The sequence below is a fragment of the Mus caroli genome, unplaced genomic scaffold, assembly GCF_978045245.1.
Source record: "Mus caroli unplaced genomic scaffold, Mus_caroli_1 scaffold_2, whole genome shotgun sequence".
Lineage (NCBI taxonomy): Eukaryota > Metazoa > Chordata > Mammalia > Rodentia > Muridae > Mus > Mus caroli.
Window position 1 is genome coordinate 169,264,450 of NW_028227257.1, and position 18,733 is coordinate 169,283,182.

General features: G+C 44.1%; 1 protein-coding gene across 1 annotated transcript in view; it reads right to left on the bottom strand.

Moving 5' to 3' along the window:
* Window positions 1-2,714: 2,714 nt before the first annotated feature.
* Window positions 2,715-18,733, bottom strand: part of LOC147005968 (TBC1 domain family member 1-like) — a 42,636-nt gene continuing 26,617 nt past the window's right edge. Inside the window, exons 3-6 of the mRNA XM_085835187.1 lie at window positions 15,960-16,048; window positions 13,994-14,126; window positions 6,377-6,468; window positions 2,715-2,849 (exon numbers count right to left, since the gene is read on the bottom strand). Of these exons, the coding sequence (XP_085691313.1) occupies window positions 14,111-14,126; window positions 15,960-16,048 (105 nt within the window). The 3' untranslated portion in view covers window positions 2,715-2,849; window positions 6,377-6,468; window positions 13,994-14,110. The remainder of the gene's footprint in view (window positions 2,850-6,376; window positions 6,469-13,993; window positions 14,127-15,959; window positions 16,049-18,733) is intronic.

Here is an 18,733-nt window from a genome sequence, read left to right on the forward strand (position 1 = left end):
ACTTACTTAGGCATGTACAGCAGAAATTCGGCAACCCTGTGACTAGCCCCACTGAGCCCACCTATATCATCCCACTGGAATGACACATGGCTTCTTTAAAGTGACTTTGTTCAGTTACTTGCTGGCTTTTTGGACATATATACCCTTCATAGCCTGGGTAGTTTTGTGGGTGTTCATAAAGTGAACACAGAGGTTTGAACCTCTTGACTTTCAGGATTTTGTAGGGTTTTTTGGCTAAGAGAGGAGGGAACCATCTTCACTGGTCACTGCAGGCCGTGTACAGGAAGCAGACGCTGGAGACTTTAGATTTTTAAAGAGTTGTTAAATAGCTATATGTTAACAGCCAGCAAACCAGTAATGCAAAATAAAAGTGCCTTTTCTTTATTCTAAATGTGATTTCAGAATTGCCTTCCTAAATCTTTGTGAATAAAATTACAGTTACAGTGTGCTTTTAATCCCTTAAAATCCCCAAATCCTTCCAAAGCCGACCCAAGTGCTTGAATAGGGGCTTTATTTACAGAAGTATCGCTGATTCTTGAATATAGTTTTCCCTCTCTATGAATTAGTACTGACTTGTGCCTGCACCAAAACCTGCCTTTACTGTGCAGCCATTAGTATGAGGATCCTCTACACCTAAACAGGCCTGCTTCATTAATTTGGGACAATTGATCTTAATTTCCTAACATTTTTGTCGTGGTTCCCATAGTATCAGAAACTCCAACCAAACCCAAATCTTTGTTAGATTTATTTATTCCAGGGAAACAGTCTCAGCTCCTTTCCTCGCCTCTGTTAGTTGGATTTGCTTTATCTGCTTATCTGCAAACAGGAATGACATAGCTCTTAGTCCTCTGACTGAACTAGGCAAGATTTTCATTAAAAGTACCAGATCTTATCAGAGGGAATAATTCTCCAGTTCATTTTCCCCAAAAAGGTCTTTGTTTGTTTTGGCAGGAGTCATTGTCACGTGATGTATATGTTTCTATAGCCCATACAGGCTGTTTTTTGGTTGTGTTTATTGTGGGCTTAATATAGACAACCCTCCTTCTAGGTATCTGTGAGCTTCAAGCTCCAACCGGCCTACTTTCATGTGACTGGTCTCCCTGCCTTTAAGACATCTTCACTTCACCCTTGCCTTGCCTCCGTCCTGCCTCACTGTCTGCTCTTCTCTAGTCCCTTCAGTCTTCCAGGACCCCTTTGTTCCCTTCTGTTGCACCCCTCCCCGCACCCCACCTCCAGCTCCCCTCAACCCCTTCTCCTGCAGGAGCTGGTCTACTTTACTCCCATTGTACATGTACCTTCCTGGTGTTGAGTGGCAGGAGGCTTGAGAGTAAATTGATGTCTAAATAGTGAGGCCCACCAGAGCAAGGAGAGATGGGCCTTGGTCTTTGAGTGAAGTCTATCTGTCTTTTATTCTAATCAAAGCACTGGAGAAATCTGTAGTTAGGAAAACAGTGGCAGCCTGAACTCTGACCAGGGTGTGGTATGCTCCTCAGCCCCTTCTGACCCCGGAATGAAGGGGTCACTTGAGTGCCTTGGTCTGTATCTGTTCCATTCATTGCTGAGTTGCTGTTAGTTCATATGGCTTCATACACTTTCCCCCTCTTTGAAACACGATGAAAAACATCATTGCATTCTTGAGGTATTGGAAGGTGTAATGTATGGAAAAATTGGATATTTTTGCAGACTTCAGAAGATAGAATAAGCTGCATTTTTCTGCTCAGAAAGAACAGTTAATTGGGAAATATGTGACTCCTATAAAATAGTCTCACACCATCACTAAGAAAGTGGTAACACTTCCAAAGTATAAGTCGGAAATTTTGATGTGAAGGAGCACCATTTTTACTGTGCAGAACTAACTTTTCCCTAGGAAATCTTGGGTGTTTCTGATCCTGTAAGCCTCTCTTCCCCAGAGAGAAGCCATGGCTTTTGTTTTTTGCTTTGATCCTGTGAGTCATTAGCAACGTTGTGGCTGTAGCTTAGACTTCCCGCTGTTTCTTTTCTCTGTAATATCTTCTCTCCATAGCCATTTTTAGGCTGCCACACAATGTACACAGTGATTTGCAGTATGGAATGAGCTATAGGAGGAGCATGTAAAGTCCTCATGCAGACAGGATTACCAGGCAAAACCTTGGCCTTGGACTGTCAAGATGGCTCAGCTGGTGTGGACACCTGCTGACAAAGCTAAGGGCTTGAGTTCTATCCCTGGGTCACATGATGGAGAGAAAGAACTGAAGCTACAGGTTGTCTTCTGACCTCCACGTGCACAGCAAAGAATGTACCCAGCGCCCCCTGCACTTGCACCCTATTTTAAAATCTAGACATTTGTTTGTTTGTTTGCTTTTGAGGCAGTCTCTCTGTGTACCCCTGGTTGTTCTGGCACCCTATGTAGACGAGTCTGGCCTAAAAGTTACAGAGACCCACCTGTGTCTCTCTCCGCAGTGCTGGGATTAAAGGCCTCTGCCACCGTGACCAGCAAAAAATACAGCTTTTAAATATTTAAATCTGTGTTTCAGGAATCATTTTTTTTAAGAAAAGATTGTGTGTGTGTGTTTCCTACACATATGCTTGTGTACTTCATGCATGCAGTACCCAAGGAGACCAGAAGAGAGTTATATATAGATGGTGGTCAGCCACCATGATGCTGCTGGGAATTGAACCCTGGTTTTCTGAAAGAGCATAAGTGCCCTTACCTGCTGAGCCAGCTCTCCAGACTTGGAATCATATTTTAAAAATATATCTCTGAAGATAACTTTGACTCTTCAGCGGTCTTTGTGGCACAGAATACAAGCTTGCTTTCAAATGAACTGGAGTCATCTTTCTTTACAGTGCACACTGGTTGGAATTTTTACCTGAATTGGAAAAAGGGATTGGAATTTTCTGGTTAGGATGTTAAATAAACAGGGGCCTATAGGTGTTTGGGCATCAACCGGAAGCCTTAGACATTGAAAAATGGGAAATACTGGTCCAAATATATGTGTCCAGTCAAAGCAGAAACTGGCCCGGCAGTCAGAAGATTAAGCCCATGCCAACAAGTCCAGGGTTCTTACAAACCATGACGCAAGTGCTGTGACTGCTGGTCACTTGGCTCGGGGTGATTCCCTGTGGTGTCGCACCCCTCTTATATCTGAAGCTGCTGAGGAGAACCTAGCATAAGTGGACACGATGGAGTGGCAGGGATGCTGAAGGGTGGGAGAGCCTCTCCTCTGAGATGTTTACATTGGGAAAGCAAAGCTGTTTGTGAGAAGCCTCAGTGGTTTACTGTGGCAGTAGGCATGGGTTCTCCGTCGTCTTATCAATCCACATTAGGAAATACAGGATCAAGTCATAACTTGTTTGTTGCCAAGGAAAAGAACAACCAAAGGTGCTGTAATTTCAGTAAGTGTAAGAGCCTTTTGCCTCACCACATACTGAGGAAGGCTTTTCTAAGGACACTAGACTCTTCAGAGTGAGCTAGTATGTTTAGGTAACTGTATCAGAGACAAAGCCCAGTGGAGATGCCCTGAGGCCCTGAGGGGTTACAATGCAAGCCCGCCCTGGGGCTGGTCATTTAACCTTAGAGAGTGCTGTGATCTGAGCCAGTACAGCCCAGCCCCTCTGTCAGCCAGGGTTCCCTGCTCTGGAAGCTGTGGTTCTGAGTTGTGACCTTGATATTTGGTCCCACTGCTGCCAGGTGTCTCTAACCACACCCCTTTTGCACAGGTGCCTGAGATCATCATCTCCATCAGGCAGGCCAGGAAGAGCTGTGTTACCCTCCGAGAAAAAGTTCAAGGTGTTCTTCTGTGGCCGGGTGACCGTGGCTCACAAGAAGGTCCCACCCGCACTGATCCATAAGTGTCTAGAGGAGTTCAACCATGTGAGCTGCAGTCACAGAACATACTGGGAAGCGCCCACTGGGCAGCCATTGGCTTCTGGCCCCAGGCCCATGCGCAAATCCTTCTCACAGCCTGGACTGTTTCGCTGGCCTTCAGAAAGGAGTTCCAGGAGTTCCAGGATGCTCCTCAATAGCACCTTTAGTTCCTTTAACAATGACAATGAGAACCACCTCACTGGTGGGCACAAAGTGGTTCAGCCCACAGGCATAGAGGAGAACCGAAGTATTCTGTTCACGGTAAAATCTGTCGGTTTTTTGCAGCTTGAGGTCTGAAAAATCTGTCTTACACATCCATGTTTGTAGACACCCTTTCGTTGCAGAATATAGTTATATAAAAGAGGTTCAAGAGGGATGTTAAAGCAATATGTTTCAACACAATTTTAAGTAGGAAATGTTAATTTATAAAACACCCTTTGTTAATCAAGGTAACAGGATTTTTTAAAATAACCTGATATTTAAAACTTACGACCAAACTAAAACCCTAGATTAGTTGCTTTGTTGTTTGTTGTTTGTTTTGTTTTTTAAACGGAAAATCGTTAAAATGATAGCCACAGGGAAGGAAAGGAATGGGTAAGCCATACCCAGTCAGCTAAGGGGTTGCATGCTGGCTTGCGGTTTTCTGGATGGGTGATTTTCCTGGGTGGGAGTTGATAGGACTCTGCCCTTCCCTAAAGTGATCTGTCTGTCGCCTTTTCCCTGGTGTGTTTCTGCCTCTTTTCACCTTAATAAAGGAAGTGAACAGAGCTGCCTTAGATGTAGTGTATAGCCTTACTGTGCTTAAGCTAAGGCAGTGAAATGGCCCAGGACTGAGGGTTCAAGGTCAGCCACCATCATCTCCAGTACATTTGCCTAGTTATTATTTAAACTTCCTCCTAAAGAAACACTTAGTATGATAGGCAACATTACTAACGACACAGTATGTATCATTGTTAACGGTAATTACATTGGCTTTATAATAATTGACCTTTGGGAGAGCTTTTCAGAAATAAATTACCCTCCAGGAAAGATTACATCACATTTTTCTAAGACCTTTTTGACCTATGTGAATTTTCAAATACGTTAGTAGGGACAGTCACTGATTAGAAAAACCATGAAAGCCTTTCAGGAAGACCATCAACATGCCATCATGGAAGATCAAATATGTCTCTCTCACAAAAGCCTACGTCTGCATCGGTGGAAGGTAAAGGATGAGCTGGGTTTTCTCAGCCAGTGAACAACATGACTGCTTCTGTTCTTCAGAGCCATCAATCTAGAGCTGTGGAGAGCACTAAATTGCACTCTGCAATAGCATCACAATAACCTTGCTTTTCAAGTACACTTGTATTATGCGCTGTTTTCCCATGTCTCGGCTCACAGACGAGAGGGTTCATGTCCATTAGACTCCTTGCTACTGCAGGAGGACATGAAACAGCCTGTTTGCAGGAGGGTTTTGGGAACTGCCTTCCTCAGGCATCGCCCCTCTGCTCAGGGGAAGCTATGTGGTGTTGTACATCAAAGTGAAAACCACTAAGGAAGGGAGATGCATCTTCCCTGCCTGACTGCCTGCCAGGAAGATGCTCCCAAGTGACCTGGTAGCACCTTGACCTAGGTGGGTTCACACTGAAGGCCTTGGCTGCAGCTGCAATGCATTAAGAATAAGAAGCAAAGCACAGGCAAATAAACCAACCCTTGAGGCCATCTGATAAATGAAAACAGGCCCCCACAAAATCTTCCTATTCTTTCTACAAATGTATGCCAAGCCTATAGAACAAGGGAACTGAAGAACTTTAGTGAGAACAGAAAGAAAGCTGAGCCTTTTCATCCCCTCCCCCACAGGGATGAAAACAAAGGCATGGCTACCTGCTTGTCTGGTTTAGTTGGCCCCTAACTGTGGACTTGACAAGGCACTAGTGGGCACACACAGCACACACACACACACACACACACACACACACACACACGCACACACACACGCAAAGATGTATAAATTCTTTGTCTTACTGCACTCGCCAAAACCCCACAAAAATGGCTCCAGGTTCTGGCAGACATGAAATCCATGTTGAGCTCCCTCCTGACAAGCAGGCCCTAGGCAGGCCTGACACTGTGGCCTGGTTTCCCCAGATGCAGCAGCTTCAAGCATGGTAAAAGCAGACTTCCAGGTCTAATGCATGCAGCTCATGTGTGTGCTTCTGTGTGTGCTGGTTTCAGTCTGTTTTGATTTTTGTGTTTCAGTTTAAGGCTCTAACGTATGACACATATATTTTCAAAACAGACAACAAAAAATACAGAAGGGCCAATTGTGCTCAAACGCATGTACAAATGTCTTGTAACTTCGAGGGAAGAGACTGACAGAGGCTCCCAGGAGCAAAGGAGAGCATGTGGCCTTCTGCCTCCTGGTCTACCTACTTTTTAACAAGACACTGGCTCACGCTCCTGGGGAGTGGTGACACCTCTGACTCCTCACCACCCAGAGAACACTCCACAAGCATGCTCCCTGCTGTGCATCCCTGCTACATGCTACTGTACCTGAACTTCCTCGAACATGGTGGCCTATTCCTGATTGGTCAGTGTAGTCAAGTGCTTCTGGAGTTCTAATTTGGTTTTAGATGAATTAATTCCTTTAGAGAAGAGAGAAAAAGACAAGGTGTCTGTGGGGGGAGTGCTGAGTTGAATTCCCCCCCCCCCGAACTCATTTCCTTCACCTTCTCACCCACCCACTTCAGGACACTAGATTTGACAACAGCATCACTGTGAACTAACTGAATGCTGCTGTGTGAGGAACTGCACTCCTAGATCGAACTTGAATTTCACTGAATTCTCAAGACAACTCCACGAGTGTGATATTGTCCAAATCTCATACGCAGGAAGACCAAGGACACAGAGTTTTATGAAGCCACTTCAAATGCGGCCCTTGGATACTCTGCCCAAGGTGCACGCAGCTCCAGATTACTGTTTGGTGTTAAAATGCTGAAGGCAACCCAAACATTTCCTTCAATAATGACAAAGTCGTCTAACTACAAGAGAACCTGAATACACTCTAATAACAAGCAGCTGGTGCTGATTTGAAACTGAATCCTACTTCTCCGTTGACTTCCACTTACATTCCGACAGATACATGCCCTTGAGTGGCTGACTCTGTTCCTCTCATCAAGTGTTTAATTGTCTTAAGACCAGACCATGGCCATTACTGAGGATTCTGAGGAAACGCTATAAAAATGACCACATAAAAGCCCAGCACCGATTACAATCTCAAGACATTCCATCCCTGCACGAATACAGTACAGGGCTTAGTTTGTGGTTTTTTGATGTCAGGTATAGAGTCAGAGAACATGTGAAGCCTGAGAACTTGTTAGTCCGACCTCCACGGAATAAAGACCTGTTGCTAGTTTCTGCTAGCCCAAGTCTTCCCCATGCTGAGGAAGGAGGCCTGCTCAGGGACTGGACAAAGCTGATAGTGAAATAATTGATGGCCACCAGAAATATAAGGCCAAACAAAAGTCCTTTATTCAAGATGGTGACAAAGAGCAAACTCCTGCCACCAATAAAACCTCTTGGCCCTGAATTGAGGCAGGGTAGGTTTTATAAATAAAACCGACCATTACATCATACCAAAACCAGGTATGGAGAGCTGGAGTGGGGAGCAGGGAGACTCAAAGAATGGAATTCAATTGATTTAAAAGGTTTGTTTCACTCTGTCAGACAATGAACCTCCTGAGCTGCAGCTAAGGCTGCATGGGAATGTTCTGCACAGCAGGATGTGCTTAAAGGGCCCTTGGGGGCAGCTAAGTAAAGACTGTGACTACTTAGTTATGTAGCAGGAGCAGTGGTCAAAGCATCTCCATGGATGACTGAGGGCTGGAGAGAAAGAAGGCTGCCAGAGCATGGAGCCAGCAGGGTGACTCAGGAAACATACTTCCACTGCACAGTTGAGTGTGCTGTGTCCACGGCTCATGACATGGGAACTCAAGAGAGGCCAGAAGTCTGTCAGTAGCTAGTCTGATCCCAAAGCCAGTGTCCCTGTCTCTTCTTTCAGTTGGAGGTCAGCCCAGCCCTCCTTACTGGCTGCACAGGCACAAGGTCCTGACCCTAAGCAAAGTCCAGCAGGCACTTCAGCTTCCAGAATGTTATTTTTCCTTATTTTGTCTTAAACCAAGATGAACTCTACAAGGCCACCATAAAACTAATGCCATTTCATTCAATACTTCCTATGTTGAGATCTCAAAATAATCACAGAGGTAGGGATTTTTTTTTTGTTTTTTAGTAATCTTTTTTAAAAAAATGTTTACATTATGGTTTATTTATTTTTATTTTTTAAAGATTTATTTATTATTACATATAAGTACACTGTAGCTGACTTCAGATGAACCAGAAGAGGGAGTCAGATCTCATTATGGGTGGTTTTGAGCCACCATGTGGTTGCTGGGATTTGAACTCAGGACTTTTGGGAGAGCAGTCAGTGCTCTTACCTGCTGAGCCATCCTCCCAGCCCTGTTTTTAGTAATCTCAATGTATACATAAGACACCAAGATGGTAAAATCATATATTTTGTCCAAGCTTACCTATCAACTAAGGAGGTGAGTTGTCTGCTTTCAGAACCAGATCACTATGGATTGGTAGAATCATGTGGTCCAACACACAGATGGCTCCAGGACATAAGTGAATACAGAGGTGGGATGAGGTAGAGAAAAGGCCAGAGGGGCAGGCTCAAGGCTTTCTGTAGCAATACTTCAATACTGAAGCACAATGGTGTCTCAGTTTAATAAGTACCCAGTGAAAACCAACTAAAAACCTTTCCAAATATAAGAAAAAGTCCCTGATCTAGTCTAAGCAACAACTCTGCACTGTTAGCCATGTGAGGGAAGCTTCAGGCCTCTAAGAAAGTTAGACTAGAATAGTTAGACTACACAGTGAAAACCTCAGGCTGAATCCTAAGCCTCTGCCTCTTCTTCACCATATGGATGGTCAGGTCCTCTGACTGGGCCTAGCTAAACTCAAGATACCTCACCATGGTAGACCCGTCTACCCCAACTCAATATGTTGTTTTTCAGAGAGAGCATGATTAATTTCAGCAATCTCCTATTCCTCTCAACTGGGAAATAAGCAAAATGCTCTTTAAGTATCATAGCAGTTTTATGGTTATAAAATTCAAGTACATACTCCAGAGTAGCTTTGATTCTTAGAAACTGTGCTAACACTGAGTATGTGGTGTACCCACACATACATTATTTGTGTATTTAGAATAAATACACATGTATTTCTCCTATTTTATACATTCTGGGGCATAACTCAGCTACATCAACTGATTAAGAAAACACTCTCGGGATGGCGAGATGGCTCAGAGGTTAAGAGCACTGACTGCTCTTCTAAAGATCCTGAGTTCAAATCCCAGAAACCACATAATGGCTCACAACCACCCATAATGAGATCTGATGCCTTCTTCTGGTGTGTCTGAAGACAGCTACAGCGTACTTATTTATAATAAATAAATAAATCTTTGAGCCAGAGCAAGCGGGGCTGACTGAAGCAAGCAGAGGTCCAATGTCCAATTCCCAAGAACCACATGAAGGCTCACAACCATCTGTACAGCTACAGTGTACTCATATACATAAAATAATGAAAAATTTTCTCTAAGTCTTTCTTCTTATGGTCATGTGTTGTGTCCGGTCAGCGGTTCACATGTCTGAGTTCTGTTCTGAGAAAGCATGTTGGAATCTGGAAGAGAAGAGGGAGCTAGGCGGCATAAGACAAAGATGAAACCAAGACAGTCAGTCTGATCAAGATTCAACTTTAATGTTAGCAAACACACTTTATAAAGAAGAGGGGAGGCCCATCTCTAGGCATGTAAAGTTCCTTTGAAGTAGATAGGTCAGCCTTTTAGTGGGAACTCTCCAAGATTGCAGGGAAGATAACAGTTCTGTGCTAACTCCAGAAAATCTTGGAAGAGAACTGGTTCAGCCTGAGGCAGGTTGGGCCTCAGGCAGGTAGTGGCACAACAAAGGAGCAGCACAGCAGGTGGCTCTGCTTAAGCTGTGGATGCTCACAGCCAGCCTTGCTAGGCTGGAAGGAGGTAACAGTCATGTTACTGGTCCTTCCTATAGTTTGTGGACTTCTTGGTCAGAACATAACTTCCTGATAGAAGAATTTACTTGGGGGCAGGGGGTGGTGTTGCAGTATATGGAATTGAACCCAGGGTGTTATGCAAGCAAGGCAAGTACTCCACCACTGAGCCACAGCCTTGCTGCTTTTGGAGCCTTTTAGATTTCAGGATTGGGGATGCTCAACTGGCAATGACAAAATGCTTGGTGGGAGTTGTTGGCCTAGAACCTGGGGCCTCATGCATGCCAGGTCAGGATGCCACCACTGAGATCCATCCCCACCCAAGACCACCCTTACAACAGCTTCCGAGAAATCATTCCATTCTATTTATTGGACTTGCAACCATAGAAATTAAAGGACCCCAAATCTGTTCTTCTTCCAAGGTGGCCTCTCATATCTCACCATCTATTCCATTAGTAATGTTTCACACACAGTGAGTAAAACACCCACTCCCAGACGCCTCGTGGCTTTGGTTAATAGTTAATTAATGGATGCTCTCTATAGCTGTACAGTTTTCTGCCGCGGTTGGATTTTATCATGTAAAAGGGAATTGAATGATTATTCTCCAAACCACAACAGCAAACCCTTGGTCCCAAATAGAACCTCCAGCTGTAACTTTCTGCATGCTCAGGCCCAATGCTGATTTACCAAGTGGAACTCAGCAGGAGCCAGCTCTGCAGATCAAGATCTCCTCTGCCTGTAAGGCCCAAGTCACTGCTGGCTGAGTAGGCCTGTAGGGGCATTTCTACCATCATCTGCCTTATCTTGACAGCTCCTGCCCCTCCCTGATGACCAGGGCCAGACTTCACTCTAGCCTGAACAGTTCTCACTCAAGAGAGCTCCTTCCTCTTCTGAGAGAGGGTAGATGCAGGTAGAGCCTGCCTGGTAGTCAGACAGTGGATCCGGGGCTTGCTATACCGGAGCCTCTCAGTTGCACTCTCTCGTTAAAGCAAAACTCTCATTCCAGATATAATTTATATGCTATAAGCAAGCAGTAACGACATGGAAATGTTTTCTAAAAATGAATCAATCATGTTTCTTTCAAGAGCACTGTAATGACCAAAGTTAGCCTTTTCAGGCTTTATGATGTTTATATAAATTTATTTCATAAAAACAAAATAACCAGCTAACATTTCATACCTATTAGGACAACTACCATTATAAAAATCATTTCTGTGGGAATGCAGAGAAGTTAGGATCGGTGAATAATGGGAATATAATTATTATAGAAGAGTACAGGAAGGCTTGAAAGTTAAACAGACGCACTGTGCAGCCAGTTTTATATCAACTTGACAGAAGCAAAAGTTGTCTGAAAGGAGGGAACTTTGATTGAGAAAATGTCTCCGTAAGACTGGGCTATATGCAAGCTTATAGGGCATTTTCTTAATTAGTGATTGATCGGGGAGGGCCCAGCCCATTGTGGGCAGTGCTATCCGAAGGTCAGTCATCATGGTTGCTCTAAGAAAGCAGGCTGAGCAAGCCATGGATTGCAAGCCTGTAAGCAGCACCCCTCCATATCACCCATCTATATCACCTTTGGCCTCCAGGTTCCTGCCCTGTTTGATTTCCTGCCCTGGTTTCCTTCAATAATTAACCTTGATGTGGAAGTATAAGCCAAATAAACCCTTTCCTCCCTAAATTGCTTTGGACATGGTGTTTCACCACAGCAACAGAAACCCATATGAACACTCACCATATGAAGTAGCAAATCCACTAACTCTAAAGAATGGAAAGCAGAAACCTGAACAGATGTGTGTACACCAAAATTCTTAGCACTACTGCTCACACAGGAAAAGGCAAAAAGAACCCGAATGTCCAGTGGTGAATAAATGAATCAGCTGATGGAATATTATTCAGTCAAAGAAAGAAATAGGATTCTGATATGTATAAAATGAGCAAACCCAGAAGATGCAATGCTGAGTGAAAGAAACCAAAACCAAGAAACCAAATCCTACTGATTCCACTCTACAAGGTACCTAGATTACCTCAATTTGTAGAATCAGAAAGGGAGAAAGCTCAGTGGTAAGAGACTTCTGTAAGCAACTGAACCTGCAGTCAAAGCAGGGCACTGCTCGGGCCTCTAACTCCTGCACCGGGAACAGAGACAAACAGACCCTCAGCACTTAACAGCAGGACGAATCCAGCCAAAACCAGCTCTGGGTCAGTGAGAAATCCTGTCTGAAGTCAACAAGGCAGAGAAAGACAGAGGAAAACCGCCATGTCCCTGCTCTGGCTTCTACACACACAGGCATACATATGTATACATTCACACACCACAAATTACCCCAACGCATGCATGCACGTGTGCACACACACACACACACACACACACAGGAAAACACAAAGTAGAACGGTGGCTGCCTGGAGCTGTGGCAAAGTGACAAGGGGGAGAGACTGGTGGGTGAGCTGTGACTCAGGAAGATGAAAGGAGAGCAGTGGGAACCTTCAAGAACCAGATTCTTAAAAAAAAACAAAGGTGAAAAGGATACATTGTATATCTGGGTATACTTTTCCCCACAATTACTTAGGAAAAAAAGAAATAGGTCTAAATGTCAATATAGTTTTTCTTTATAGAATTACAGTTTGTGACACGTGTTCGAGATACATAAGAAATGATCATGCCTTTGTTTCTACAATTGGATAATTTAAATCATATGACAATATCAAAAACCATACACCTACAAAATGTTTAGAAATCTCCTTACAGATAGAATTAGATGCAAAATGAAGAAAAAGGGCACACAATACGTCTTTCCAGATTCCTCCAAAGGAGTCCTGACCACTCACTACCACCCTATCTGCTGCCCCTCCCTGATGACCAGGGCCAGACTTCACTCTACCCTGAACAGTTCTCACTCAAGAGAACTCCTTCCTCTTCTGAAAGAGGGTAGCTGTAGGTAGAGCATGCTCCTTCCTCTTCTGAGAGAGGGTTCACTGTAGGTAGAGCCTGCTCCTTCCTCTTCTGAGAGAGAGTTCACTGCAGGTAGAGCCTGCTCCTTCCTCTTCTGATAGAGGGTTCAATGTAGGTAGAGCCTGCTCCTTCCTCTTCTGATAGAGGGTTCAATGTAGGTAGAGCCTGCTCCTTCCTCTTCTGAGAGAGGGTTCAATGTAGGTAGAGCCTGCTCCTTCCTCTTCTGAGAGAGGGTAGCTGCAGGTAAAGCCTGCCTGGTAGTCAAGACAGTGGATCCGGGGCTTGCTATACCCTAGTTTATCCCTAGATGGCTCTAACCTCTCAACTTATTCATAAAATTATAAACAATTTTACTTCTCCTTCACACCATGATGAAGTTAAAATTGACAGTATCTTTTAAAAACATCTAAGCACTGTTTCCCACAATTACTTAGGAAAAAAAAAGAGAAACTAGGTCTAAATGTCAGTATAGTTTTTCTTTACCGAATTATAGTTTGTGACAAGTATTCTAGATACACAAGATGATCATGTCTTTGTTTCTACAATCCGATAACTTAAATCATGTGACAATCTCAAAAACCATACCCCTAGATAGAAAGACTTACAACCAAACAGTAACTCTTATTATTAAATAAATCCTGCAAATGGTGACATTTCATAACCATCTAGAGACTCTAGTGAAGATTGTCACCATGGTTTTGGGGTTTTGGTTTTTATTCCTTCCCACTCACTTCTCAGTCGGAACCCGTTTTCTGCTCTCCTCCATTAAAACTGCCCTGGCAGAACTGCAGGTGACTCTCTACTAGAAAACATGGTAAACTTCTTAGGTCTCATTTCACTAGATCTCTGTCGTGTTCAATCTGAAAGACCCACCATTCTCACACAGCTCAGTAAATGTTTGGCCACATGTATTCCTAACCTCTTTATTCCTCCCAGGGTGCCTTGGAGGAGAGATGGCAAGAGGGGGTGTGGGTCCTTAGCTCTGTCTCCATCATGCCCAGGAAAGATTCTTGTCACACATCCACTGCACGGTGTGAGGTCATCTATGATCCCTCTGACATGGCCCTACAGAGTAGGGCCACAAGCACTCCCACCCAAGGCCTTGGCGCTACACGCTAAAAGTGCCCCCTACTCACCTTATATCCTCTCGCAGAGCTTGTGCAGGTCTTGCAAGGGGTAGCCCTCACAGAGCTTGGCTGGTGCCTTAGCTGTCTGCTCCAGCACAGCTACCGTGAAAGCCTGCTTCAGAGTCATCATGATCTCTTCAACCTGTGCAGAGGAGTCAAGAGTCAACAGCAAGTCAGCTGGGCCGACCAACCAACTGACCGACCGACCAATCAACAGACAGACCGACCGACCGACCGACCGACCGACCGACCGACCGACCGACCGACCGACCGACCGACCGACCTACTGACCGACCGACCGACCGACCGACCGACCAACCTACAGCAACAGCAAGCTCATAGGAGAGACTTCGTGTGGTAAATTGTTTTTTCTGGGCTATTTTTCACAGACTGACAGGAAATAGTGGAAATAATTGCTGAACAAGAAAGAGAGGAAGCTGAGCACCTGTGTAAGTGTCCACGGTGACTTCCCCCACTAAAACCAACTACCAGAACTGTGACCAGCATAAAAGCTGTAAGTGGCTTTTTCTCAGTATTAGGAAAGGAAACTGAAAGAAAACCTGAATACAAATGATGTACCTTCTGTGACTATCAATGTATCAAGCCTTCTGAAAGTATCACCAAGAAGAAATATGGGTGCTAATAACTTAGGCTGAGATGATCTGAACAACCTCACTTCTTTAAGAAAGAATAAAGCACCACACAGCTCTAAAAAAGGCAAAGGTCTCCCACTGCAGTGGTACACAGCTCTACTCCCAGCACTCAGGGTGGGGATCAGGGGGCAGAGGCAGGCAGGTAGATCTCTGTGAGTTCAGAGACCAGAATGGCTACATAGTGAGTTCCAGGACAGCAGGGACTACACAGAGACACTTTATCAAAAGAGAGAGAGAGAGAGAGAGAGAGAGAGAGAGGATAAGATCTAGATAAGATCTAACATTTTAATATTTCTACATAATTAGGAGTAAATCAAGATTCTGTGGAAAACATTACTTTTAGGCAAGCATTTCCAGTCAGTAATTGCTGATATATCCTGATCTCAATCAGTGTCCCCCATCAACAAACTAAGCGATAACAGAGGCTGCTGCATGGGGAATGTCATTTATCAAAGTACCTTCTTTGAAAAGGCTTTCCTATTCAACTTCTTAAGGACGTTGCTTATTTTCATAATTGAAAGTATTATCTTTTTGATAACTTAACTAGCTTACATTTTAGATTAACAAACAACCAAGATTGTTGCATCTTATTACAGACATGAAAAGTTAGAGTTTATGAAAAAAAAAAAGTCACCAAACTGTTATGTAAATGGTATTTTATTTGCGGAGAAATCTGGCTCATCACAGTGACAGATCCCCCCCCCCAATCTGTCTATGAATCACAGCTGGAAGACTAACTATCAAACACTGAAAGTTTCAAGTAGACACTGCATCCTGGGTAAAAACCTCCTCAAAGATAAGTATCATCTCTCATAGTTTACAGAAGAAATAATGACAACATAAAAAAATAAGAATTTCAAGAAAGTAGAAATATGTTTCTCTACACCTTATATATGAAATACACATATATAATTATGCATAAGCCATATGCACACATATATGTCAATTATATATAAAACATGGGCACACATATGCATACCAATTATAAATACAACATGCATACACAGATAAGTCCCTGGAAAGCATTAGTACCAATAACAGGGAAAAGAAAGGAAGGGAGACCTATTTTCTCCAGTACATTGCTCCAAAAAGCAAAATTGTTCATTTCAAGATTATAATTTGCCTTACACTGTAAGACAAAGACCACCAATCAAGCATCAAAAGCATGTTAGTTTTTACACAATAGCATGTCTACTGCATACATCAGGATATTTTCTTTATTTACATTTCAAACGTTTTCCCCTTTCCAGGTCTCCCCTTCGGAACCCACTAATCCATCCCCCTCCCCTGCCGAATTAAATCAATAATCCGTGTAAATTTACCTGAGAGCAAAAGGATATCTCCTTAAATTTTTCTCCAGTGCAATCTTTTTGGTGTCAGGACTGATGAGGTAAACTTCAGATTGGCCAATCTTAAAAAAACAAACAAAAAGAAAGACATGGTTCTCCTAAAAACTGAATTCATTATACATGTCAAGACCTATGAGGAAGTAGAGGAAACTGGAGGGCTCTTATAAAACTCCAACACATCACTGTTAGGAGTTTCAGAGGTTACAGCTTATGCCACTGATGCACGTGACAGCAGACAAATACGGACAAGATACATCAGTATTCTCAGAGGAAAAGACCACAGAAACTAAACCTTAATAGTAGTAATCCTCAAACAACCCTCAAAGCCCGCATCGCCTTCATATAGTTTTCTATACAAGTGAATATTCCGGAAAACAATAGCACTTATTAAAAATTTCCAAAACACCTGGGGTAGCCAAGTGCTGTGCTGCCTGGCTGGCTGTGGAAGGTGCCTGAGCTCTGCCTCCACATGCTGACAACCTGCTTCCCCTGTGTTGGTTTCTGCAGATTCAGTCCCTCCTAGGGATCCACAAGTTAGCAGTCACATCCTCGGGGCACTCTTAACTCTCAAGCTCCTCTTCCAAGCTCTTTACCCTTGGATCTGGACTACAAGTCAGAGGTGTAAACCAAAAGTAACTGCACCCTTAATGAAGATGTCCAACCGTGCATTCTGTAGTTCAGATTGTAGGTTAGTATTTTTGAAGTATCCTTCAGGCAAGCGGGACTGACAAGGTGCAGAGAACTCAAGGGTAGGAACCCCCATCACTGAGACAGCAGCACACTTCTCGAGCAGCCCAGACTCTGGGTTGTCCTAGGGAGGCATCCACTCAGCATCTCCCTTACTCGACAACAGTAACTGCATCTCCACATTGTGTACATTTCATCTTAGCACTCTTCTGTTTTCATCTATATAATGAAGATGATCATCATCATTTTTTTAAACTCTCTCAGCTGAGCAGCATTCTTATTTGGATATAGCTAGGTTATAAGAAACAAATGACAATTTAAAGTCAGATGTGAGTCTGGGGGTCTTCTCACATCTAGTCCACCATTCTGTGCCATGTCAGCCATGCACTCCTGTCTCCCTGAGGCTGTGTACCTCTATCCACCTGAGGCCTCCCATTCCTGTCTACCTGAGGCCTCTCACTCCTGCCTACCTGAGGCCTCTCACCCCTGCCTGTCTGGGTGAGACACCTCTGTCTCCCTGAGGCCTTACACCCTTATCTACCTGAGGCCTTGCACCTCTGTCCACCTCTCTTCAACCCTACTGTCTTCATATTCTAAGCTCCCTACCTCTCACGTTGACTAGGACATTGACTTCTTAGACCTCTGTTCATTTTCCTTCCCTAAGTATTTCTTTGCTCTATAGCCAGAGCTATTTAATGCTATACTTTAAATCTTTCAGTGACTGTCCAATTTTTTTGACTAAAATCAAAATTCTGAGCATGACCTATAAGGTTGTGAATAATGGAGCCTGACTTAGCACCATAGCCCCATCCCCAGTCACCTTCCCAATTTCTGTAGTCTGTTGACCATCTCACTAAGAATCTACCTGAGAACCCTGGGGCACCATGGTCTAGGCCCTGGTGACTATGGTGGTGAACAACAGACGGAGGTCTCCAGCCTCATGGAGACTGAAATTCCAGGGATCACAGGAACACAAAGTTCTTTACTTGTTTACTTGTTTACTTGTTTACTTGTAATTAATCTTAGAGCCAGGGCTGTGAGGTGCTATTGGTCTCTGAGGCGACTGCTTCCCGTGTCACATCTGTACCTCAGGAGAGACCTGAAGGAAGGAAGTAAAACCAGGATAGCTGAGGGGCTGCCAGGCAGAGCAGTGGAGCAGTGTCTCAGGACTCTGCAGTGAGGCTCCTTCCCACCCTTCTCACATCTCAGCTGCTGCTCTCTGAGCCCAGGAGACCCTGCCTATCAGCCCCAGGGAACCTCTGCCTGGGGAGAATCACATCCTCAAAGATGCCTCTCCTGATTCCCCAGGTGTTTCCATGGCGTCCACTACTTCTCTGTAGTGTCTGTCAACTTAATCGTAATTACTGGTACGTCAGGTGCCTGTCTACATTGCTGGAATCTACATTCTGTGGGGTCAGAGACTATTTGCAGATGCATTTCTAGCAGATTGTAGCCACTTAGATGCACTGAGCAGCTTTCTCAACAACACTGCAGTGTCTGGGGAAGAGCACACAGATCACTGTGTGCAGCCCAAGTGCTACACCCACCCAGCATTCTTAGTGTAGATTACCCTGACATAGCATCTGGTGTAGATTAGTGACATAGCATCTTAGTGTAGATTACCCTGACATAGCATCTGGACTTCTTAAAGATTAATTTATTATATTTTAACTCTGTGTGTGTGTGTGTGTGTGTGTGTGTGTGTGTGTGTGTATACACGCACGTGCGTGTGGACACGGGTGCATGTGAAATTATAAGCAGTTGCAAGCTGCCTGATGTGGATGCTGGGAACCAAACTCAGTTCCTCTGTAAGGGCAGGATGTGCTCTTAGAGGCTGAGCCATCTCTCCAGATCCAGCATCTGGACTTTTAAAGCCCGCTGTATCCACACCACACTAACCTGTGTCTGCTTCCCTAGTCCTGGGCCATTTCACTGCCTTAGCTTAAGCACAGTAAGGCTATACACTACATCTAAGGCAGCTCTGTTCACTTCCTTTATTAAGGTGAGAAGAGGCAGAAAGACACCAGGGGAAAGGTGACATACAGCTCACTTTAGGGAAG